This window comes from Hipposideros armiger, unplaced genomic scaffold, assembly GCF_001890085.2.
Source record: "Hipposideros armiger isolate ML-2016 unplaced genomic scaffold, ASM189008v1 scaffold_59, whole genome shotgun sequence".
Taxonomy (NCBI): domain Eukaryota; kingdom Metazoa; phylum Chordata; class Mammalia; order Chiroptera; family Hipposideridae; genus Hipposideros; species Hipposideros armiger.
Window position 1 is genome coordinate 4,454,006 of NW_017731409.1, and position 23,459 is coordinate 4,477,464.

The following is a 23,459-nucleotide window of genomic DNA, read 5'->3' on the forward strand; positions in this document are numbered from 1 at the left end:
CTTCTGCTCCCCACTGTGGGGAGGGCCGAAGTTAGTTCTAGCTGGATCTCTGGAAGCACCAGCCTGCAGGCAGGGAAGGAGCTGCCACCAACCGCCCAGAGGTTAACTGGGCAGAGCCCAGAAGGTTGAGATTCCGAGGCCTAACACCTGGTCTCAGAAGAGGATGGGTTCCTGGGCACACATGGGAAGGGTGGTGGAGCTGTGGCTTGTGTCAGTGATACCGTGAAATCCACCTACCAAGCAAGCTCTCCTTCTGCGAGTGTGTGCACTGTGTGATCAGATGAGCTTTTCTGCACTGAGCTGTGGGCAAATCTTCTAGGGAGCCATTCTGCTAAAAATATAACCTGGGGGCAGGTGGTATCAGAACTCATCAGGTGAGAATGACCCTGTGGACCATGCAGTTAGAGACAGGCCTGCCCAGGTGCTAGACAGAAGATGGATGGAGAGGAAAGGTGGGCTTTCCTGAGCACCGTCACACAAGCCAGAGAAGACCCTTTCTGACAGGTCTGGTGGGTTACGAGAAGGACTTCTTGAAGGTGAATTGGGGAGTGACTGGACAAAGAACTACTTCTTAGATCTTTTTACTTGGGTTTGCTGGTGGGGTCGGAGAAGTCAGGTGCTGTCAGCCATGTTCTTGCTGCCCTCCATATTCAGCAAAGTCCTCTCTAGATGCATAGATGACTTATAGCCTTAAAAACCTGACTGGATCACCTCATCTCAAAGTTCCCCTCAGATATCAACTTAAATGTCATTGCCACAACTTCTCATTTGGTTAGGTGTCCCCACCATAACCCTCCAACACATGCTATTCTTTTTATCCTGATGGTTTCTTTACTGCCTGGCCTTCAAAAGGGCATTATGACAGTAATGGGAATAGATATGGGTGACACTGGGAAAGCACTGGGTTAAATTTGGTTTTAGACATTGGGTATTTTTGGGGTTTTGTTTTGTTCTCCTGGAATAATCATGTGTAGTTTTCCTATTTTCTTATTTTCTTCTCTTCTGCCTCTCACACCTAATTTCTCCAAGATTCTACCCTTGCTGCTGAACACGCTGGCTGTCTCCCACCCCTTGGCTCTGATGGAATGCCATCTGGGCAGACCCCTGGGGTGGGCATGGCTGGTGGGGCAGAAGGAAGAAGGCCTCCTTTTAGTTTCTGAATCTTCTTTCTTTAGCGTTTGTCTTCAGGGTCCTGACCCTTCCAGAAAAAAAGAAAGAAAGAAAGAGAGAGAGAGAGAGGGAGGGAGGGAGGGAGGGAGAAAGAGAAAGAAATCTCTAGACTTGTGTATTTAGACACACACATGTGTTTTTTCACATTCAGGGCAGAGCCACTGTGTGGCTGCTGCCTTCTCTGAGCCGCAGTTGCAGGAGGCATGGTGTTTTTAAGCAGGATGAATTGCTGTCGAGTGGCTGCTCTTCTGCACCCGGGGCCATCAATCTTGTCTTGAATGCTGGGCTGCCTGCTCAGGCTCATCTTTCTGGGGCAGACTTATTTACGGAGCCACGGCAAAGGTAATCTCACTCCCCCAGCCCCACGGCCAGGGCCTCTTGCAGCCACTCTTAAAAATAGCCCAAGACAAGGAGAGCCAGGGTCTGGTTACCTCCTGCACACAGGATCTGATCTCACCTCACCTCCTGCATCTGGCCGCTCAGCCTTTCTGGGTGCTGGGTCCTATCAGTCCCTCCTGCTCAGAGCCAGCTGTAGTTTCCGTTCACGGAAGCAGGGAAAGACACTGGGAGTAGAAAACCCTTCCCAGCTATCTTTCCCACCCAGTTGGGTGGGAAATCTCAACCTGGTAGTAGCGTGTCCATTTGTGGAAGGTGATAGGCTGTCCAAAGGGACAACGGTGTTCTTGGGCACAGGCCTGATGCCATGGGACATGCTGTGTTTGGGGTAACAACTGGCTTCCCCACCTTGCAACTTCCCAGAGTAGCAAACACCTTTGCCAAGTCCTGGAAGCTGGGGAATGCCCTCTGTCCCCATGTGCCATGCTGTTTCCCCACCTGCTTCTCTGAAGTCTGCCTGGTCAGGGGGTATAAACTGGCGTGTAGCTTGGCCTGTGGTCCCAGCCACAGCAGTCATTTCCTAGATGACCTTGGGGAGGCTTCATCCTGTGGTAGGCCTTGGTTTTCTCCTTTGTGCACTTAGAGTGGATAATTCTGGCTCCTGTCTTACCTCAAAGGGATGTGGTGGGATTGATTAATCAAACGGGATAAAAAGAGTCTAAAGTGATTCTGTCTGAAAAACAAGGGCTCTAGCACTGCAGTTACACATGGATTGGTGAGCTTGCTTCATTTCTTTTTCAAGCGTGTGCCTGCTGGAGTGGGTGAATGGGTGTGTTGGAGTGCGTCTGTGATGTGAGTGCGTGTGTGTGAGTGGTGTGTGCATGCATACACTTGTGGAGGGAGTGGTTTACCTCACTCACTAGTTGTTGACATGCGTCATTTTTCTGCCTCATGGCATCCCCACCCCTCCCCCTTTTGCTCTCAGATATGAAGGCTCTGGGCTCTCGTACAGACTTGATCTTGGAGTCCCTAAAGCTCCCTGGGGAGATGACTGGATGGCAGGTACAGGGGAGGAAATTAAGGCTGCAGCTAGCCATTTTCCAAAGACCTAAGCCATCAAGCTTAGCCTGGTGCCTCTGGCCTCCTGTCCCAGGGTTATCCCTGACCCGGCCCTTGCCCTCCAGCTGCATTGTAAGCTTCCTAATTTTACCACGTCCTTTCTCGCTGTCAGAACTGTGCACCTGCTATTCCTTCCCTTTGGGCCCATCCCTTTCCATTTCCTCCCTTCACAAGATACCTCCAGCCTTCCTTTAGGAACCAGCTTACACTTCTCTTCCCCTGACACCCAGGCCTACCATGAGGCCCCACCTTTCCCATCCTGTTTCAATGGTGGTGCACATCACACTTATGGTAACTGCTTACTTAGCCGTCTGTCTTGCTGCCTGATATAAGCTCCATGAGGACAAGACCCTTTCCATCTTATTCATAATTGCCTAGCACAGCGCCTGCCACCTCACTGGGGCTTGGTACATATTTGAATTAATCACAAATGAATGAATGAATGAATGAATGAATGAATGAATGATGGGTGAATGGGGACCTAGTACTCTGAATGCCTATGTTCATTGCATAGATGAACACACTCAGCTCCATTGTCCTGGGAGCCCCTCATCATCACCACCACCACCTCATGCTCATGGCCTTAAAGGGTTGTCTGGGCTCCTTGGTCTGTCCTGGGATTCAACAGGAGACCTTCTCTGAGCACCTGATCACGCTTCAGAGAAGGCAAAACCAAAAGCCCAGGTTTCTGAATACTTGCAGCTGGGAAAGAACTCAAAAGGGCTCTTGGGCAGCCTCTGGGGGGAGGAGACTTCCCCCAGCACACCTGCCTGGGCTGGTGGCGCCAGTGGCATCTTGAAGCTCATGTTCATCTCTCTTCCCACTGATCCAGGTTTGAGTCAGACTCAGCCAACTTCCAGCTTCTCCCCTTCCCTCCTCTGTCCCCACCTCCCCTCCCAGGTTGGGTCCTGGCCCCCATCAGCAGGGTGGGGGTGGGGCCGCTCTTCCCAGCTCATGCCGCCAGCCTCCCAGGCGAGCTATCCCTCTCGGGGCTCCCTCAATGGTGGCAGTGGGTTTGGAGGAAGCGGGCTCGCTGCGACTGACGTCTCCACCTGCTGGCCATCCTGACCCTTGCTGCATCAGCTCTCTGTCCCCGCCGCTACTGCCGCTGTTACTGCTGCTGCCGCTGCTGCTGCCGCTGCAATATTTTATATCCAAGGACCCCGAGACCCCGGGTAGGAAGCATGCCCAGGCAGATGGCACTGTGCGCTGCTCCCGCAAGGATCTACTCCTGTTGGATGCTCCGAATAAGTTTCCCCTGAGAAAAAGTCTAAGGGGGTGGGAGCTAACCCTCTGACTGTGTTCCTGTCTCCCTCAGGGACCCTTCCATGAAGACTGAGGCAGGCATAGCTGCTGAGAGCCTGCTGACATGACATCAGCCACGGAGATTGAAAATGTGGGCAACCAGCCACCATACAGCCGGATCAATGCCCGCTGGGATGCCCCGGACGATGAGCTGGATAATGACAACAGCTCAGCCAGGCTCTTTGAGAGGTCCCGGATCAAGGCCTTGGCAGGTACCGTTTGGGGCTGTGGGGGTTAGGGGAACTGTTTCCACAGTCCTGAGGTTCACTGCCCTCCTTGCCTGTGGTGAATCCCCTGTGTGCATTGGCGTGAGCCCTGGTGGTGATGGAGACGTGGTTGTGTGGCTCAGAGAGGCTGGGCCCCCTCGGGAGGCAGCATGGGCTCAGGCGGCCTCTGCTCCCACGTGGCCCCTACTTCTTCCCAGGCGGGAGGTGATGCCAGGTGGGCCCTGCTCTTTGCCTCTGTCCTGAATGACCTGTGGCCAAAGTCAAAAGTAAGAGAAAGTCTGGGTGAAGGAGTGTCTGAGGGGCTGGACCACTGAGCAGAGGAGCGTGGGGCCTCTGTATGCACCTCAGTCTCCTGCCTGGTCCTGGATAGAGGAATTATCGTCATCCTCTCTGTGGTCCCAAAAGGAAAGAGTGATTTGATGGGAAATTGAGAACAGATAATATCCTCCCCACACTGCCTCAGGAAGGAGGCTTTTCTGGACTAAACCTCTTATCCTTAAACTGGAATTAGATTTTTACTTAGAAGGTTCATAATAGATGTGTGTGTGTGTGTGTGTGTGTGTGAGTGTGACAGAGAGAGATTAAATCTCCAGTAGAGATGGCTTCTCCTCCCCCTGCTGGCTGAGATCTGATTCTTGAGATTTTTTTCCCCCACTAACTCCTGCGACCACTGCCTCCCTGGAGCTTGGCCCAAGGGAGCCATATTCTGACCCTAAGTCCTTGACCAATAGAGAGTTTGAGTTATATGGGGTGATGGGTGGGTGTGTATGGGGGTAAGGGGGGATTACTTCACCTGCTCTACCAACGATCGGCCCAAGTCAGACTTGTTTCCCCCATCATTGCTTGTTCCCATCTTCTGCCTTATAAGAAGGGCACAGCCTCTGCCACAAACACTTTCTGTAGTGATTCTCCCACCGTCCTCACTGCTCATGGCCCTGTCTGAATTTCATGGCAGTACTCTTCCAACTTCCCTCTCTCCACTCTGCTCCCAGACCCCTTGGTCTCCAGCTGACCTTGAGGCATGAGCAGGGGCTAGACCCCTCTGAGACCATAATGACGTTTTACCTCAGGAATGTCTGGGTTTCCCATCCCCATAAAAGGATTGGGGTGTCTCATCCCCTTGTCATGGTAGGGAATCCACTCAGGTCTCAGCTATCACTATTTGTGTCCTTGTTCTTTGCAAGAAACTCCCTTACTTTTCCCTTCATCACCTCCTCACCACCCCCTACCCCACAAAACCCTTCCATGGTTTTCCTTGGGGACATATAATAGCACCAGCCCCTTGCTTTTGCTTATGTAATTTTAACCTCTTTAACCAAACTTGGAACCCTTGCCTTTGCCAGTCTGGTTTTACCTTCTTTATATCTCATGCTGGCTGGATCTGGCTGCAGTGACCCTAGTGAGATGGCTGGAGGGAGACGGGTACCGTATTCCATAAGGTTTGTCAAAGGACAGTTTAAGGAGTTGGGACTGTCTTTTGTGCAGGGATCGTTTGATCTATTTCACAGATACCCTGTTTTTTTAAGAAACCAATGTAAATTCCATTTTAACAGTTATTTATTGTACTCCTACTATGTGTAAAGCTAAACCCCTGGCCAGACATGAAAGTAGAGGGGAAACCACAGAGGTGAATTCTGCATAGTACCTGTCTCTAAGGAGTTTATGATCTATTAGGGATAAATGAACCGTGTTCATAATTAGCATGAGTAGAACTGGAGAAGGGCTGTAGGAAAGGCACATAATTAAATAGCAATGAGAGCGCAAAGGAAGAGATGGAGGGAGAGTCAGGGACTCGTTTGTGGAGGAAGTGGCTTTGGGCTAGGGAATGAAGGGTGCATGTGACTCTGACAGGCAGATGGGCTAAGGGTTTGCCCACTTGGCTTATGTGTGTAGCCATGTCTGATGGGCAGCCTGGGAGACTAGTGGAAATGGATTGATCAGGTTAGTCAGGAAAGAGACTCCTCCACCTTGCCTATTCTCACCAAGAGCATGCTTCTTATCTACTGAAGAACCTGAATGCCCCCCGGGGAGAGAGGAACCGCAGAGTATAAAGTTGCACGGACCTTAACAATTCAGAGCATCTGGCTAATAAGTAAACATGGAAGTCTGCAGGATTTTTACAAACAAACAAAAACCTAAGCAGTTTACTGACTTTCCTCTCCTGAGAGTCCACTCTGAGTGACCTGTGAGAGAAGCTAAAGCTTTGAGAAGGTCCAAAGTAGAGTGGCTGGATGGACCTATTCTGGTGGGTAGGCAGAGCAGAGAAAGGAAGTGTCAGTCTCCTCCAGTTTTAGCTTCTTGACATTATCTTCAGTATTAGGTAAGGGGTCAACCTTTCCAAAGAGGCTTAGGGAGCAGAAGCTAGCTACGTTTGGTCCCCCTCATTTCATCATGGTTCACAGCCACTCCCTCCCCCAGCCTAACAGTATTACAATAAGGAAGACATTGGTTCTGTGTTTCTTTTTTCTTTTCTTTTCTTTTCTTTTTTTTTAAGATTTTTATTGGGGAATTGGGGGAAGGGGAACAGACAAATTGCTGTCCTTTTGTTCTTCAGATTAGTTGTGGAGGACTTTGCTTCACTGGCCCAAGTTGGCACCATCATTGCGCTCTTCCTGGGCAAGGCAGATGAGTTGCCAGCTTCTGGATGGCCGCTCACGGCGGCTTGAGGGCCGCTCACGCTGCTGCTGGCTACACACGGTAGCCCATGGCAACCCACTGCAGCAGGGGTTGCAGCCTACCCCGTCACCGGTGACTCATGGCAGCCCAACTCCAGGTTGAGCTGTTGTTCAGCATCTTAGCTGTGGAGGGCAGTGTCACTGGCCCTCATATGTGGGATCCGAACNCAGGGAGATAAACCCCTTGAGCCTGATGTTTCTGGCTTCCAATGTGGTCCTGAGAGCACCTTTTCTCCTTGCAGATGTCTTCACAGAAAACCCTGATGAGAAATCCATTATCACCTACGTGGTGGCATTTTACCACTACTTTTCCAAGATGAAGGTGCTGGCAGTGGAGGGCAAGCGTGTCGGCAAGGTACCAAGCGGTCTCATAACCCGTGTCACCTCATCTTCCTGTTTGCCACACCCAGACCTTGACAGAGATGCCCGCTTTTCATCCTAACAGCTTCGTGCCTGGGCTCCAGCTCCAGCTGGCGGGGGTGTGAGGGGGGGTGTAGGTCACCCCCACCAACTCCCTCTGAAGCCCAGCTAATGGCTCCTATGCTGAATTCCAAAGCAGGTTGATGGTCTCTTCTGAAAGATGCCATAGCCCAGCTCTGAGCCCATCTTCCACCTGCAGGCCCATGTCTCATAAACATTCCCATAGGAACAAAACAGGCTTGCATTTGTTGGTTTATTGTGGTTTCAGGCCTCTTAGGCTCCCATGGTATACCAGGAACCCACCCCACAGACTCTCATATCAGATTCCTTTCCCCTACTGGGTCCTCAGCTCCTCAAGGGTGGGGGCCATTTCTCATTCATGTTTGTTTGCCTGGTGGTTAGCAAAGATAGTGCCCGGAATCCTTCGATTCCTAATATGCATTTTAAAATAAACAGCGGCCCCACAGTGGCTGGTGTCCTGGCACAGTGAGATTCCTCATCTTTTATAGGGTTAGGGGAAGGGAAAGCTGCTTCTGAACCTGAGCAGGTCCAGCTCCCAACTGATGCTGCCAGTGCACTTCCAGCCCACTCCTTCTGCCTTAGCAACAGTCTTGGGCTCAGGGAACACACCTAACATAGGGCTCTTGAGGAAGAGGAGGACCACCTCCATTGTCATCCTTGTCAGTGGAATCATTGTTTTTCTAATGAGGCTGAGTGACAAGGCGATTCCCTAGGTAATTGACCACGCCATTGAGACAGAGAAGATGATTGAGAAGTACAGCGGGCTGGCCTCAGACCTGCTTACCTGGATTGAGCAGACCATCACGGTTCTGAACAGCCGCAAGTTCGCCAACTCCCTGACCGGCGTCCAGCAGCAGCTGCAGGCCTTCAGCACCTACCGCACCGTGGAGAAGCCGCCCAAGTAAGGCCTTGGCACGTGGGAGGGTGGGCATCAGTGGCTGAAAACCTGGCTGCTGAAAGGTAGAGCCAGGCGCTGGGCATTCGGGAGCGTACCTGGGAGGCATATTCTAGAGGCTAGAGAGCTTTGCACCTGTCTTCCACTTTATCCCCTCCTGGCATCCCTGCTCCCGAGCCGTCAGCCTATAGGAAATGGGCATGGAGGAGTAACCCCCAACTCATAGCCAAAGAGAGTACTTTCCCAGCTGCCTGAGGGGGAGCAGGAGTGAAATCTCAGGCTTCTGAGTCTTTTCAAGGAACCTGTGCTAGAAAGTTCCTTTCTCATCTGTGCACTGAGCTGCGGGTTTCTGGTAAAAGTCTCTGTATTCTCAGCCCCACAGCTGTCTGGATGAGACCTTGTTGATCATCAAGTATGTCCTTCTTTTTCTCCCCCTTCTGTCTGTCACTGCTCATCAGCCAAGCACTCAGCCTGCCTCTCAGGACCTCTGCTCCAGCACAGTGTGTGGAAGGCCTGGGCATGTGCACATGCACACATGCACAGACACACAAACACACACCTATGTGCACACATGCACATATGCACAGACACACACACACATAAAAACATGCACACACAAACGCGGGCATTGCAGCTCACCTGCCATTAGCTTGTCCTGCTCTCCTGAAACAGATTTCTAGCTCATCGGTGGTACCCTCTGCCTTGTTCCTCTCCCCCGTCATTTCCCACTCTCTTCATTCATGACTCTCAAACAAGGAAAGGTGAGACACTGAGCCGAGACTGTACTATAAACAAGTGTCTGATTTCTGGTCTGACACTAACCCACTTTTAAAGACTTGAATTCAANGCCACTCAGCCGGCCCTGGTTCTGTGTTTCTTATACGATGGTGGTGATCTGCTTTGTAAGTATATGTGGCAAGGTTGGAGAGATTGGCCTGGCCTTTTCTTTCTGAAATTGAAGGTTCTGGGGTGAGGAGGAAATGTCACAAGACCCAGATTCAAGTCCTGGTTCCACTCCTAACGCTACTGCTGTGGAGGATGGCTGGAGCAGGAGGATTTCCTGTTTTATAAAATCAGGGCAGTCGTACTTGCCTAAGGTTGTTGAGAGCATCAAGTAAGATAAAGTTTATGGAACTTGTTTAATAATAAAATACTAGGTGAACGTTTGTATTTACAAGAAATCGTTTTAGTAACATCTTTCTGTCCCTTCTCTTCTACAGCTTCAGACATTCCATATCATTACCTCAGCCATTGTCCCAGTTAACCCTCAGCCTCCCTTGCCGTAGATGGCTTGAGCTGGAAGAAAGAGCCAGGGACCAGGGAAATTAGGCTGATACTTGTGCTCAGAGCTCTTGGCTGGATCCCCAGAGACCCAATGCCCATGGGGATGAAGCACAATGCTGTGAGGTCTTTCTCCTTCAGGCCATCCAGCCAGGATCCTAGCTGTGCCTCTGCCATTGGCTGGGGGACATGGAAGGCCCAAGAAACCAAAGGATGAGCCTTGTTAGATGCTTTTCCTGGTGTGACACCCGCTCTGGGCCCTTTTCTACTTAGTGACCTGTGGTTAGAAGACTCGCATTTAGTTAACTGGACTCCACCTTTTCTGCCTCTTCAGTCAACTTTCTCTCAGCTCCAGTGGAAATAGCCCCTGTCTTGCCATTTGTTTGTTTGTTTGTTTGTTTGTTTGTTTAAATATTTTATTGGGGAGTTGGGGGAGGGGAACAGCCAAGTTGTCCTCCAATCTTAGTTGTGGAGGGCGCAGCAAGCTCAAGGTGCTGTGTTCAATTAGTTGCAGGTGGGCGTAGCCACCATCCCATGGGGGAGTCGAACCAGTAGCCTTGTTGTTAAGAGCACNCCTGTGAGTCTACCGGGCACTGCACACAGGTGACATCTCTTGGTTGTGTAGATGGTGCTCAGGCCACAGCCCTCTTGAAGTGCTGTGAGCAGTCAGATCTATTAGGCTGGCCTCAGCGTGGGGACCTTGCTACCGCTGATCCTCAGGTGCAAGGTGAAGGATGTAGAAGTGAGTAGTTCCTGGCGTACACGCGGAAATGCGAAAGTACCCAGTTACCTGGAGCTTGGATCCTGGGTTCCAGACAGCCATCCTGCTGCCAGTTCTCATCTACACCTAAAATCCTCCTGGAGCCCAGCCTTTCTTCCCCCCTCAGAAGCATCTGGCCTTTGGGACTTGTCAGGAGAGCCAGCTCGTTAGGACTCATTAGGACTCAGGTGAAAGTTCCCTTCAGTGCAATATGTTCTTATGTGGATAATGCTGCTTCTAAGGTTTTATTGACTCAATGAAAAACTGACTAAAGAGCTAGTCAGAAGCCTTCATCTCTTGCTGAACTAGGGAGAGCGTTTGGTATCGGCTGGTAAAACTTGCTATCTACAGGAATTCCCAGAATACTCCAGTTAGCCGTTCCCCTAGAGGAGCAAACAATAAGCAAATGCTGTGGGAACTGTGTTTTCCCTGGTTCGTTCTATAAAAATTCAGCCCCCATTAGGTCTCAGCTGGTGAGTATGATAGATGCTTCAGCAGGGAAATAGACCTACAGATGTTCTTCACTTTTGATTTTTAAGGGAAATATGCTCTGGTGTCCAAGCTCCAAGATGCCAGAGTTCCACGTTGACGTCAGCAAACAATTTGGCTGAGGGGATCTGGACACTCATCTCCCTATCTCTGTTTTCTCAACAGGTTTCAGGAGAAGGGGAATCTGGAAGTCTTACTTTTTACCATCCAGTCCCGGATGAGAGCCAACAATCAGAAAGTGTACACGCCCCATGATGGGAAACTAGTGTCTGACATCAACAGGGTACAGTAGCGTTTTCCGTTACCTGTTGCCAATGGCTTGATTGAGTTCTCGGTAAAGGCACGGGGAGTGCTCACTGGAGAGGGGTAAAGCAAGCCACTTTCTGTGCTGGCAGTTTGGGAGTGCTCTCTGAATCTAGTCCTGAGAGGTCAACCTCCACCCATCCATTTGTCCCCCTTCAGATGCCCAGAGTCCATTTTTGGAGCCAGTCTTTATAGCTTAGTCTCTACTGAACCTTGAAGTTTCTTGACGTGTGGAATATTAAGTAATAACAGAAGGGAAATACCTTCTGATCCTTGAGAAGGTTCTCATTAAATGGAGGTAGCCATTTAGTCATTAAGCATTTACTGAGCACCCACACAAGCAAATAATATTGGATTAGGTCAAAGGTCCAAGGCAGGTTTTAGGGGAAGAGGGTGCTGGGAGGTCGTGACCAGGGCTCCCTGAATCTGGACATGAAAGCCAAAAGGCTCTGCCTGGATTCCTGAAATCACTCAGTGTTAGGCAAAAGGTGGAACCCCCAAAGCTAGGTATTCCTCGTATGCCCCAAGCACGCTCCCCTGTCTCTGGTGCAGGCCTGGGAGAGCCTGGAGGAAGCCGAGTATCGGCGGGAGCTGGCCTTGAGAAACGAGCTCATTCGGCAGGAGAAGCTGGAGCAGTTGGCCCGGCGCTTTGACCGAAAGGCCGCCATGAGAGAGACGTGGCTCAATGAAAACCAGCGCCTCGTGGCCCAGGTGATGGGGGACACACTTAGGGATGACAGGAGAGGGGAAGCTTTCCAGAGCCCTCAGCAGTCAGCTGGGCTGGAGTCCGAGCTGGCCTCTCAGTGGCAGTGGACAGGCCTCTCCACAGGCCTGGCATCCCAACTCCCCAGGATTGGGTACATCAAGATTTACATCTGAGGAAGAACTCACCAGGACTTATTAATTCTCATTTTTAGGGAAAGAGCCTCAATCCAAAAATGGCCCCCAAAGTTGTCTTATTTGAACCAGTAGCATCAACTAAAGCCAGGGGTTCAGGCTGACATTAGACGATGGTCCTCCCGGGATATGATGAAAACGGTGCATCTCGTGTGTGTCAGATGTGCCTTTTGGACTCTGGCCTCTAGGACCGTGTCATATTTAACTAGCTAAAAATTGACCCCGGGACTGATGGTCCATGACTGCATCTGTTGCTTCCCACTTGGAGCTTGGAACCAAATTAAGTTGCATCCAGAAAGGGGCAAGCTGGAGAGAGTGCATGCACCTTAGAGAGCACAGAGTAAGCCATCTGTTTATAGCTGCATGGTTTCCAATTCAGAAGCCCCTGCTTGCCCGAAATCAGGCAGGTCCATTCAAGGCAGGGTGGTGAGTGCCAGCAGGTGGAGAAAGGGCTCTACTAGTAATATATGCACAGCATACCTACACATATGGCACAGTGAGTAAAATCTTGAGCCTCTTTTAAAGGTCCTTGTGAGACATTTAGTCTTTGGAACTTGGCTCCGATAAGAAAAGCTGAAAAAGAGGGCAGAGCTACATCTTTGGGAATAGTCTTTCCCATCCAGCAGGTGTTCCAAAGGGACTTGTTGCGTCTCTGCATTTGGGGATTAGCCAAGGGGAGCCTGGCTGAGCCACCTGTGTTTCTCCCTGTGGGGCAGGATAACTTTGGGTACGACCTGGCAGCCGTGGAGGCCGCCAAGAAGAAGCACGAGGCCATTGAGACTGACACAGCCGCCTACGAGGAGCGGGTGAGGACCCTGGAGGGCCTGGCCCAGGAGCTGGAGAAGGAAAACTACCACGACCAGAAGCGCATCACGGCCCGCAAGGACAACATCCTACGCCTGTGGAAGTACCTGCAGGAGCTGCTGAGGTCCCGGCGCCAGAGGCTGGAGACAACCCTGGCCCTGCAGAAGCTCTTCCAGGACATGCTGCACAGCATTGACTGGATGGATGAGATCAAGGTGGGCCTGGGGCCGCCCATCCCTCAATACCCCCATGCTCACTCACCTCAGGCCTCAGCGCCAGCCCTGCAGTTAGGCTTCCTTAGACTCTTCCCAGCCAATCTTGTCCCTGAGTCAGAATGGAGAAACTGAGGCAGCCCAGGGTCTGGCTGCATCTGCCTATCATCACCTGCTTGGCTCACTCTTGCTCCAGACAAGTTACCAGCCCAGGTCCACCCGATCCCCACGATCAAGAAATCTTGGGTTCATAGTAGCATAGGCAGCAACCTGCAGGGCCTGGAGACTCAGGCCCTGGGTAATCACGATTTGACTCTGGTTAGAATCCAGACCTCCCAGCATAGGAACAACCAGGAAGCCTGAATCTCCTCTCCCTCCACTGCAGAGCTCTCAGCTGAGCATATACAGAGAGTGACTGTGGAGCTTTCTAAAAATACACAGGCCCCCACACCTGGGGCAAATACGGGAGATAGAGTGAGGGGCTCAGGTTTCTGGAAGATGATCCAAGAATGACTCTGATGGGCACCCCACCATAGAAACTCCTGCTCGGTAGCCTCTCCCATGCTGAGCAGCAGCCGTTTTCCAGCTGTGTTAATGCACCCCAGGCCCAGATACCATGGACATCCCCTTTAGAGGGGTCTCTTCCCCAAGTGTGTAGGCCTCTTCACCTCTTCTCATTCCCTCCACCCTGTCTGTCCTCTTTGCCAGGCTCACCTCTTGTCTGCTGAGTTTGGGAAGCACTTGTTGGAGGTTGAGGATTTGCTACAGAAGCACAAGTTGATGGAGGCTGACATCGCCATCCAAGGGGGGAAAGTGAAGGCCATCACCACTGCCACCCTGCCGTTCACTGAGGAGAAAGGTGAGACTTGAGTGTCTGCCTGGTGAGGCCTCTGAAGCCAGATCCCATCCTCTGGTGCAGCGCCCCAGCGCCCCAGCTTGGATAAATCCCCTACCTTTAGAATTCTGCTTCTTTCATCAATTGATGGTGCAGGAAAGAAGCTTGAGGGATAGCAAAATTTCTCCAGAGACCGGACAACTGCTTTGGCAATATATGACCAGAAGCCGTGTCTAAGCACCAATAAGGCATCATCCATCTCTCACTCTCTCTGCTAGTTGAGGTTACAGCAGAGACATTTACGTTTACAGCTTCAGGTCTTAAATAGGAGACCTTGTTGCATCCTTAAAGAATCATCTTGAAATTTGTGTCAGGGTTTTTTTTAAAACAAAACAATATCACATTTCTACTGAAAGCTGACCCAACTTTTAACCTCCCTTATCCCTGAAGTTTTAGTGGGAACTAGTTACAAGGAACTTGGCCTGCCCTCTGAGCACCTGGAACCCCCTGCATCCGTTTCCAAAGCTCCAGTGAGATGGCAGATTCTAGATTGTGTGGGTCTAGCCTGGCAACCGATCCGAAGCTTGCCCATAAATGAAGCCCTTACCCTTTTCGTCTTCCTTCCTCTCATTCTTCCCAGGGTACCAGCCTTGTGATCCCCAGGTCATCCGAGACCGTATCAGCCACCTGGAGCAGTGCTTTGAGGAGCTGAGCAACATGGCCGCTGGGCGGAAGGCCCAGCTGGAACAGTCCAAACGGCTCTGGAAGTTCTTCTGGGAGATGGACGAGGCGGAGAGCTGGATCAAGGAGAAGGAGCAGATCTACTCCTCCCTGGACTATGGCAAGGACCTGACCAGTGTGCTCATCTTGCAGCGCAAACACAAGGCATTTGAGGACGAGCTCCGCGGGCTAGACGCCCACCTGAACCATAGCTTCCAGGAGGCCGAGGCCATGGTAGCACGCAAGCAGTTTGGGTACCCGCAGATCGAGGCCCGAATCAAGGAGGTGTCTGCCCAGTGGGACCAGCTAAAGGAGCTGGCTGCCTTTCGCAAGAAGAACCTCCAGGATGCTGAGAACTTCTTCCAGTTCCAGGGTGATGCAGATGACCTAAAGGCCTGGCTGCAAGATGCTCACAAGCTGCTCTCGGGCGAAGATGTGGGGCAGGATGAAGGGGCCACACGGGCCCTGGGGAAGAAGCACAAAGGTTTCCTGGAGGAGCTGGAGGAAAACCGTTTGGTGATGGAGCATCTGGAACAGCAGGCCCAGGGCTTCCCGCAGGAGTTTCGGGATTCCCCAGATGTGACCAATCGGCTGCAGGCCCTCCGGGAGCTCTACCAGCAGGTGGTGGCCCAGGCGGACCTGCGTCGGCAGAGGCTGCAGGATGCCCTGGATCTGTACACGGTGTTTGGAGAGACAGACGCCTGTGAGCTGTGGATGAGTGAGAAGGAGAAGTGGCTGGCCCAGATGGAAATCCCAGACACACTGGAGGACCTGGAGGTCGTGCAGCACAGGTCAGAGCCAGCCCTTTCTTCCTGCCTCCCCGCGCCACGACCTGTACTCCACCGGCGCCTGGTGTGGAAGCAGCCTCTAGATCAGCAAGGGACAGGCCAGGGGATGCCTTTTATTTTATTTTATTTTATTTTATTTTATTTTTTAATTGGGGGAGGGGAACAGTGTTGGGGAATTGGCGTGGGGCGGAGGGTTTAGCGCGTGGCCTCTAAGTTCAAGGTGCTGTGTTCAACCTTAATTGCGGGTGGGCATAGCCACCATCCCATGGGGGAGTCAAACTGTCAGCTTTGTTGTTAAGAACACATGGTCTATCCACTGAGCCATCTGGGTGGCAGCTCAGCTCAAGGTGCCAAGTTCAGTTTTAGTTGCGGGCAGGCATAGCCCACCATTGAACAGGAAGTTTTGTTGTTAGGAGCACGTGCTCTCACCAGCTGAGCCATCCTGCCACCTGTTGGCAGCTCAGAGGCAGCTCAGCTCGGGCGCAGCTCACTGGCCCATGTGGCAATTGAACCGGCGGCCCTGTTGCTCAGAGCTCATGCTCTTAAGNATGGGCTCCCATGACATCGTGGACGGCAACCACCGCCTGGTCCTGGGCCTCATCTGGACCATGATCCTTCGCTTCCAGGTGGGTTCCTGGGGTGGGGGCGTAGAGTGGAGCCTCTCTGGGCCACACAGGGCTTGGGAATCTTATCAAAAGGTGAATAAAGTGTGAGTGTTTGCGCACATCCTGGGAGGCTAGAAACCTGTTCTGTGGGACATTGCTGGTAGGAAGGCGCGATCGCCCTCTGCATCGCCAAATTGCTGAAGCTCAGGGTGAGCCGTTCAGCCGAGAGTGCAGTCTTTGAAGGAGGAGGTAGAATTTAGTAGCTGGGTTGACATCTGGCTGGAAGATCTGCTTTTTGTCTGCTTCCCCCTGTGTGTGTAACTTCTTGGTTTTGGATCTAGTTTGATTCAGAAATTGCAAAAACAGTACAGAAGATCTGCTTTTATGTTTTTTCTGTCAGAAACTTCTCTCTTCCTACCCTGAAATTCAAGGTTTATTTTTTTTGTAAGGAAATTTAGGAAGGAAACGGGGCCTCCCGCCTGCGGGTTTGTGGACAGAAAAAACCTTGGAGGAGGAGGGAAGGGCAGGGACGAGAAGGAGAGCACTTGGCTCGCAAAGTGACGGGCTTCCGCCCGTGGGCTTGGGTGTCCTGTCTAATTGTGTATAATTAATAAGAGCAGAACTGGGGAGAATGAAAAGGCAAGAGAAGCTCCTAATCAAAACACAGTATCTTCCAGCATTTGTGCTGTTCACGCTGCCTCTCCGGGCTTTGTTCCTCCTGGGGAGGAGGCTGGCGTCTTGTCGTTTATTCTCAGCATCCCGTCAGAGTGATCCAGTTAGAACCATTTCGTGTGACATGAGGAAGCCATCCCTGTGCATTGCCACTGACTAAGACAGGGAGACAGGCCAGCAGGACCCAGGGCCTCAGGCTGTGGTGCTGTGGTGTTGCTGCAGGGCTGGCAATGCAGATGGATGGCTCAGGAGGAGGAAAGGAAGAGAAAGCCCCCCAGGGAGAGCAGGAAAGCACTGAGCAAGATGCAAATCTAATTCCTCTCCCTCTTGTTCCTGCGCCCCCAGATTCAGGACATTGTTGTTCAAACTCAGGAAGGTCGTGAGACACGTTCGGCGAAGGATGCATTGCTGTTATGGTGTCAGATGAAGACGGCAGGGTATGCCCTGGGAACCAGCCACTGCCACGTTTCCCCACCGCCCACCTGGTCCCCCGAGCACTGCCATCCCCAAGGGATGTGACATCATCACCCAGAACTATAGCAGCTTCAACGTCAATGATGCAGAGTCTATCCTGGCCTGATTTCCTGAGGCCTGGAATATAGGATTCTTTTCCATAGTTGCCTGGATCAGACTGTGGGGTCTGTTGGGTGTGTGAGTCTCTTGGGCCCACCTTACCGGNAAATTAAAGCCATCTTGTTATTCTGCATGGAAACTGCCACATTAGTATACAAATACCTGACCTCTCTCCAGAATGAATTACTCTAGATTTGAAACTGCAAATCAGCCTGAGTAAAGTGAAGAGGGAGGTGGGTAAGTAAACACTGCAGAGGCTTCTGGAAGGAGGTGGATTTGACCTTGGCAATGCCAAGGAGAGAGCTGTGGGCCCAGCAGGAATATTTGCCCAGTAGGTCCTTGGGTAGATGTTAGCCTCTAGAGATGGTAGCACTTCGTGAGGGTCAATGTTAGGTAGCCATGAGGCTTCTTTCTGAACAGGGGGCTGTCCTCTGCTCACCTTACTACTTCTGGATCTGCTTTGAAAGATTAGAGGAAGGGGAACAGCTGAAAAGGCCAAGGTCCTGTCCCTCCAAGAGGTTCCAGCCTTGGTATTTCTGTAGAAAAGCTCCCAGTGTCTCCTAGAGCCACCCTCATTGTCACTCACACCCCATTTCCTGTCCTTCCCCTTTTCATACTGGGAGCCATTTGGTAAACATTTGTGGCATCTGGATTGGGGATGAAGCACTGCAGGCAGCAGGGAATTTACCAGCCAGAGTGCCTGCCCTCTGTGCTCTCTCTCCTCATCCCAGAGGAGGCCTCTGCCTGCCTGCTCACCCCCTTGCATCTGGTTGTGTACCCCAATGACTCAGGGTAGATGTGGCCCAGCTGGGAGAGGAGGAATGCAACTGAAAGGTACCCTGAAAAGAGAGACCCTGAGCACTAGCCTCCCTCCCCTGCCTCACACATGCATGCAGCTTGGCATCCCAGCTCCTTTGCTCACAGAAGCTTTTGGGAGGTTGCCGTGCAGAGAGCAGTCCATGGCCTCCTGAGGAGGCCTGTGAGAAGGAGAGGGCCGGACATGCCCTTCCTCCTCTTTTCTGGCCCTTTGGCCTATTGAACTATTACTGAGGGATAGGCTACACAGAGTTGCCCTTTTCAAATAAATGTACAAAATTGTGTAGCCCACTCTGCAACTGGAATCCAAGTAATTGTTTCAAACTAGAGGGATACCTCCTTTGTGCATTCTTTTTGTAGCCTTACTAGAAATGAAATGAGGCAGAGGGATGAGGTGGTTTGAGGACAATTCAGAGAATGCAACAGGGCAGCAGATGCAATGCAGGCTTTGTCCCTGTGCTCTGAAGCACATAGTTGCTGCCAGTTTGAACCTTGAGCACCTTCTAGCCCCACTGTGCCCAGGCCCCAAGGTTAAGTTCTGTGACCAGTAGGTATTCCATCAGCCTTAGGATAGTGGCCCTCAAACCCTGCTGCTTCCTGCCCACCCACCTGGGCTCCCCACAAACTCCCCTGAGAGGATGCATGGGCTCCTTCCTGACTTTGGTGGAAGAAGATGATGCTTGGCTCTCCCTGAGCCCCTTTCCTCACCTGCCCCAGGAGGACCCTGAGCCCAGATGCCCCAGTTGCCTGAGAAGGGCTTTGTGGCTCCAGGGTGAATGATATCTTCCAGAGAGCAGGATTTCACCACACTCAGGTGGGTGGGAACCAGCAGCTTCTTAGCAACCTGTTAAGTTGACAAATTCAGATGCAGCTGCTGGAGACCAAGGCTGCAGGTGTTAATGGTCCCAATGTCCCTCCTAAGCTGCCTGTAAGAATAAAGATGGTGTCATTAATGAGAAGGTTTTTTTTAAATGTTTTCTCAGATTTCCAAATATGAAATGGAGTTTTATTTAGACATTATATATTGGGAAAACATACTATTCACGGAACTATCTGTAATCATCAACAACCATTTTAATGTACTGTCAGAAGAAGAAGGAAAAAAAAAACTGGCTCAGCAGCTTTCCCTTGGAGGTCAGCCATCATGAGTTTCTCTCCCTCCCCCGACACAGGTCACGGTACAGATAAACCAGCCAGTTACCTGTGCAGACAACCCTGCAATAGAGGCCAGCATGCCACCTGCCCTGTGTGGTCCTGCCCAGGACATAACACCTCCTCTCATTGTCCTCTCTCCCTTGATAAAAGCTGCTCTTCCTCCTTGAGAACGATTTGCAGAGCCAAGGCTGTTCCCTTTCTCTGGATGACTGCTATCTATCACCGTGAAGATGCTTGATCAAATATTAATACACTGAGGTTAATAATAAGACTCTATACTCTCCCCATGTGGTATCGTCTGAGGGAGCCATGTTAATAGCCTCCTCCATCTTTGGGACATTCCTGTGTGCTGTCAGCTTTGTTCCCAAGGGCAGGCTCTGACACCAGGCTGTGACTGTGCTCATGGCGCCTGGAAGCCGCCAGCACTTACTTGCCTCACCCCCTGTGACGGGCCCCCCTGCACGCTGCTTGGCTGCAGAGGTGCCAAGGGTGGTGTTTTCAGAGCTTCTGTAGCAATTGTTCTTTTTCCCTTTTTATCGTGTCACTGAGAGAGAATGACAAGGAGGCTGGTAGCAGCCGAGTCTCTGGGAGCGTTTTGCCTCCGAACCCTTTGGCCTTCAGACTCTGGAAGCTTGATCAACCAGGAAATCTCATTTTACAGCCTAGTGAGAGGGACGTAGATCAGATAATCACACATGTGTCTATGTACATACAGACATATGTGCATAATGACAGCTTACGACAAATGCTATAGAGATTTACTGAGAACTGGAAGAGTTTATAACATAACTCATAGTTTATAACTCACCCAAGGACAAGTAGGATCTTGTTTGAGTGAGCATGAGAGGAATGGTGGGTGGACATAGGAGGGGCAGGTAGGAGCCACATCACAGGGGCTCTTATAGTCCAGCGGTTCGCAACCGTCCTAATGCCGCGGCCCCTTAATACAGTTCCTCATGTTGTGGTGACCCACAACCATAAAATTATTTTCGTTGCTACTCTATAACTGTAATTTTGCTACTGTTATGAATCGTAATGTAAATATCTTTTTGTTTTCCGAGGGTCTTAGGCGACCCCTGTGAAAGGGTCGTTCGACCCCCAAAGGGGTCACGACCCACAGGTTGAGAACCTTGAGAACGGCTGTTATAGTCCATGGGTATCTTCAGAGTCCTGGCAGGAAGCAGCAGGAAACAGAAGGGGTGGCTCAGGAATTTAATGAGGGGATCATTTGCAAAGGAATGTCAGGGTTGAAGGGTCAAAGGGTGGGAACTGTAGCAGGGAGACATGCAGGCTCAGAACAGGAGCTGTGGCATTCAGCAGGGGGCCAGAGAGATGAGCCACTTGCAACACCTCCAAGGGAAGCAGGGAAGTGACATGGTTACGTTTGAGTTTTTTTTATTTTTTAAGATTTTATTATACGTTTGGTTTTTTAAGATTTTATTGGGGAATTGGGGGAGGGAAACAGCGTTGGGGAACCCGGGAAGGGGAACAGACAAGTCGCTGTCCTTTTGTTCTTCAGTCTAGTTGTGGAGGATGTCACTTCATTGGCCCATGTTGGTATTATCATTGCTCTCTTCCCGGATGAGGCAGTCACTCGCTGACCATTGAACGGCTGCTCACGGCGGCTCACAGCAGCTCACAAAAGCGCACACCAGCTGCTGGCCAGCCCCGCTGCAGCCTACGCCGTCACCGGTGACTCATGGCAGCCCAGCTCCAAGTTGAGCTGTTGTTCAGCATCTTAGCTGTAGAGGGCGCAGCATCACTGGCCCTAATGTGGGACCCAAACCGGGGCCTGCTGCTCAGAGCTGGAGTCCCAAGCCAACTCTTAACCAACACGCCACTTGGCCGGCTCACATTTGGATTTTTATAAAGATCACTCTGATCTCAACGGAGCAGGTTGTGGACAGGAGGTGCAATAGTCCAGGAAGGAGAAGGTGGCAACGTGAGTCAGCTTGGTGGCCATAGGGCAAGAGAAAGCGGTGTATCCCAGCAGAACCATTCTTCTGTCCTCTCGCTGCTATCATGGGCTTTCCCTAGTTAGGTGACCTTGGCCAAGTCACTTTTCTGCTCCTCAGAGCCCCCGCTTTCTCACCTGTAAAATGAGGGGCTCAAACCAGCTGATGCTCAAGGCCTTTCCAGCTCTGACAGCCTGGGAAGAAGGCACCTGTGGAGCAGTGCTGACCATGTGCCTCTCTATCTTGAACTGTGGCACTCTGCTTCCTGGCCTGGGGAAAGGGAATCGGTCCTTTTTAGCAAATCAGTGGATTCCCCAGACATTCTCTGTGTTCATTAAAGACTAGAACAAGGCTGAGTCCGGTGCCGTCTTGACTTCTGTGGCCTTGTGTTCTCAGCGAGTATAATGTTTCCGTGCAGCCACCACCTGCATGCATGATAACAACGCTTGGTATTTGCACAGCTGCCTAGTGTTCTAGGTGCTTTATATCCAGATAATCTCACTGACCCTTCAACCTCTTTGAAGTAGGCAGGGTATATCTATTATCATGCCCCTTTATAGATGAGGGAGGTCACATGGCACAAAGTCCCAGGACAGAACTAGAATCCCAGGGTTTTAAAATCATTGCTGTGTTGTCTGGGCTACCTGGGCCATCTTGAATTATCAGACCTGCATTATCTCCTCCTTGGCACCCCAAATGTGACACCCCTTCTCATTTTTCCTTCCACCACCAGCTTCTGGAGCCTCTTTGATTAAAACCCTGAACTTATTTTTACTTCTGTCTTAACAGCCTCTGAATACTGTTACCTACCAGGGTCACCTGACCCTCAATCTGTGGTGTTCAGATCTGCTCCTGTCATTTCGTTTCCATAGTTCGCATTCCAGTGGGGCCATGTTACTTCAAGCAGAAACTCTGCAGCCACCTCAGAGCTTGTTTCCCTGTGCAATTCCATTTATACAGGCAGTTGGAATCAGCATCCTCCAACACGTTTTTAGGGATCTGTTGCTTTACTTAAGAAACCCCAGGCTGTTCTTTACCTGGAATATAAAGCTCAGATTCCCTAGACTGTCCTTCAACTTCTTTCTTTGCTCTGGGTAAGTGAATTGCTTCTCACCCTCACCCCCAAAACAGGCACACAAGTACCCATATGCACATATATGCACATACACACACTCATACACCCTTGCCAGTTTCCACCTGAGGACTTTGAACAAGACCCCCTTCCTTCTCTGCCATTCGAAAACCATTATTATCTTCAAACCACAGATCAAAACTAGCCTTCTTCAAAAACAATTTTTTTTAATTTAAGCTTGTATATGATAACTTGTTTTCTTTTCCTACAATATATAAAGACCCTATTTTATTTAAAAAAACAGCAGGGGGCTGGCCGAGTGGCTCAGTTGGTTAAGAGCTCACTCAAGAGTGCGAGCTCTGAGCAACTAGCGGTTCGATTCCCAGCCTGAGCTGAGCTAGTGCTAAACTGCCAACAGGTGGCAAGATGGCTCAGCTAAAAAAATAAATTTAAAAAAAAACAGCAGGGTGATTACTTTTATATCTTTAAATATTTGTATTGCACAAGAATATATATTTAGTGTAGAAAAGGTTTAAAAAGAAAATATTTTTAAAGAGAAAGCTAGAGACATTGTTAATGTCCCATGTAGATATTTTAATGCCTATAGCTATATGACTGTGTAAATATTAAAATGTTTTCTGTATTATAATCTTAGAATCTTTTTCACTGAGCAATAGACCATGAATATCTTTTCATGTCAGTAAACATGCAGATAATCATTTTCGTGGCTGTATAGTCTTCCTTTTTCCTAATGTATCCCAGTCTAGTTAACCAGCGTCTTAATGTTCAACTCTGATCATTTACATCAAGCTTTCTGTGGGCCAGGTACTGTTTGAAGCACTTTCCATGTATGAACTCACTTATTAGTGGATAAGCGTTTCAGGGTTTTGGTCTCGTGGGTTTATTTGGCCTCAAGCTAAACCTTTGAAGGAGGATATAAAGAAATGATCACTCAGTCACGAGACCCAGACAGGAATTCTAGCTCGCTGGTCAGAGAGGAAGGTGGGTCTTTTCGGGCAAGCCCTGACATGTAGCGAGGAATGGCTGCAGCCTGGGAAGGAAAGGGAGGAGGACAGACAGGGATGGGGAGGCCCCTGGGTTTGGTGTCAGCAGAGGCACAAGTGGCTCTGAGTCAGGCCACACACTGGCAGGGTTAGGGCTCCGGAAATACGGCCTGGCCCCTGGCAGGGCCTTTCTGAAGTCCCCTTTCCACAGCATGTCACTGCAGGATAGCCCAGGTTTCCTGAGGACAGCAGACCCAGGGCACGGCCACCTCCCCTGCCTGTCTGCACCACCAGGGTTTCCACCCCAGCTGGCTCCAGGCTACCTGCTTCTCCTGCGCTTGGAAGGCTCC

The 23,459-nt window shown here is 50.7% G+C and overlaps 1 protein-coding gene across 1 annotated transcript in view; it reads left to right on the plus strand.

Annotated features, from left to right (window-relative positions):
• Positions 1 to 23,459, plus strand: part of SPTB (spectrin beta, erythrocytic) — a 117,477-nt gene that overhangs the window by 52,741 nt on the left and 41,277 nt on the right. The window contains exons 2-9 of the mRNA XM_019641279.1: positions 3,944 to 4,166; positions 7,057 to 7,187; positions 7,987 to 8,174; positions 10,864 to 10,981; positions 11,554 to 11,712; positions 12,615 to 12,917; positions 13,623 to 13,773; positions 14,390 to 15,260. Of these exons, the coding sequence (XP_019496824.1) occupies positions 3,995 to 4,166; positions 7,057 to 7,187; positions 7,987 to 8,174; positions 10,864 to 10,981; positions 11,554 to 11,712; positions 12,615 to 12,917; positions 13,623 to 13,773; positions 14,390 to 15,260 (2,093 nt within the window). The 5' untranslated portion in view covers positions 3,944 to 3,994. The remainder of the gene's footprint in view (positions 1 to 3,943; positions 4,167 to 7,056; positions 7,188 to 7,986; positions 8,175 to 10,863; positions 10,982 to 11,553; positions 11,713 to 12,614; positions 12,918 to 13,622; positions 13,774 to 14,389; positions 15,261 to 23,459) is intronic.